The 1195-nt window shown below is 45.0% G+C and overlaps 1 protein-coding gene across 1 annotated transcript; it reads right to left on the bottom strand.

The window, feature by feature from the left end:
* Positions 1 to 22: 22 nt before the first annotated feature.
* LOC106512034 (keratin-associated protein 4-6-like) lies at positions 23 to 1151 on the bottom strand (the record flags this gene model as incomplete). The annotated part of the gene is made up of 1 exon (XM_014000736.1): positions 23 to 1151. A coding segment is annotated over one exon (1129 nt), but the record flags the coding sequence as incomplete, so codon positions are not given.
* Positions 1152 to 1195: the final 44 nt, after the last annotated feature.

The raw sequence follows: 1195 nt of genomic DNA on the forward strand, positions 1-1195 counted from the left end.
TTCTTAGAGTTCTGGTCCTTACAGGTCTGGTTCTTACAGGTCTGGTCCTTACAGGTCTGATCCTTACAGGTCTGGTTCTTAGAGTTCTGGTCCTTACAGGTCTGGTTCTTACAGGTCTGGTCCTTACAGGTCTGATCCTTACAGGTCTGGTTCTTAGAGTTCTGGTCCTTACAGGTCTGGTTCTTACAGGTCTGGTCCTTACAGGTCTGATCCTTACAGGTCTGGTTCTTAGAGTTCTGGTCCTTACAGGTCTGGTTCTTACAGGTCTGGTCCTTACAGGTCTGATCCTTACAGGTCTGGTTCTTAGAGTTCTGGTCCTTACAGGTCTGGTTCTTAGAGTTCTGGTCCTTACAGGTCTGGTTCTTACAGTTCTGGTCCTTACAGTTCTGGTTCTTACAGGTCTGGTTCTTACAGTTCTGTTTTTTACTGGTCTGGTTCTTACAGTTCTGCTTCTTACAGGTCTGGTTCTTACAGTTCTGGTCCTTACAGTTCTGGTTCTTACAGGTCTGGTTCTTACAGGTCTGGTCCTTACAGTTCTGGTTCTTACAGTTCTGCTTTTTACTGGTCTGGTTCTTACAGTTTTGCTTCTTACAGGTCTGGTTCTTACAGTTCTGGTCCTTACAGTTCTGATTCTTACAGGTCTGGTTCTTACAGTTCTGGTCCTTACAGGTCTGGTTCTTACAGGTCTGGTCCTTACAGTTCTGGTTCTTACAGGTCTGGTTCTTACAGGTCTGGTTCTTACAGGTCTGGTCCTTACAGTTCTGATTCTTACAGGTCTGGTTCTTAGAGTTCTGGTCCTTACAGGTCTGGTTCTTACATGTCTGGTTCTTACAGGTCTGGTCCTTACAGTTCTGGTTCTTACAGGTCTGGTTCTTACAGGTCTGGTCCTTACAGTTCTGGTTCTTACAGGTCTTGTCCTTACAGTTCTTGTCCTTACAGTTCTGGTTCTTACAGGTCTGGTTCTTACAGTTCTGGTTCTTACAGGTCTGGTTCTTACAGGTCTGGTTCTTACAGTTCTGGTTCTTACAGTTCTGGTTCTTACAGGTTTGGTTCTTAGAGTTCTGGTCCTTACAGGTCTGGTTCTTACAGGTCTGGTCCTTACAGGTCTGATCCTTACAGTTCTGGTTCTTACAGATCTGGTTCTTACAGTTCTGGTTCTTACAGGTTTGGTTCTTAGAGTTCTGGTCCTTACAGG

Source organism: Austrofundulus limnaeus, unplaced genomic scaffold, assembly GCF_001266775.1.
Source record: "Austrofundulus limnaeus strain Quisiro unplaced genomic scaffold, Austrofundulus_limnaeus-1.0 Scaffold3967, whole genome shotgun sequence".
Classification (NCBI taxonomy): Eukaryota; Metazoa; Chordata; class Actinopteri; order Cyprinodontiformes; family Rivulidae; genus Austrofundulus; species Austrofundulus limnaeus.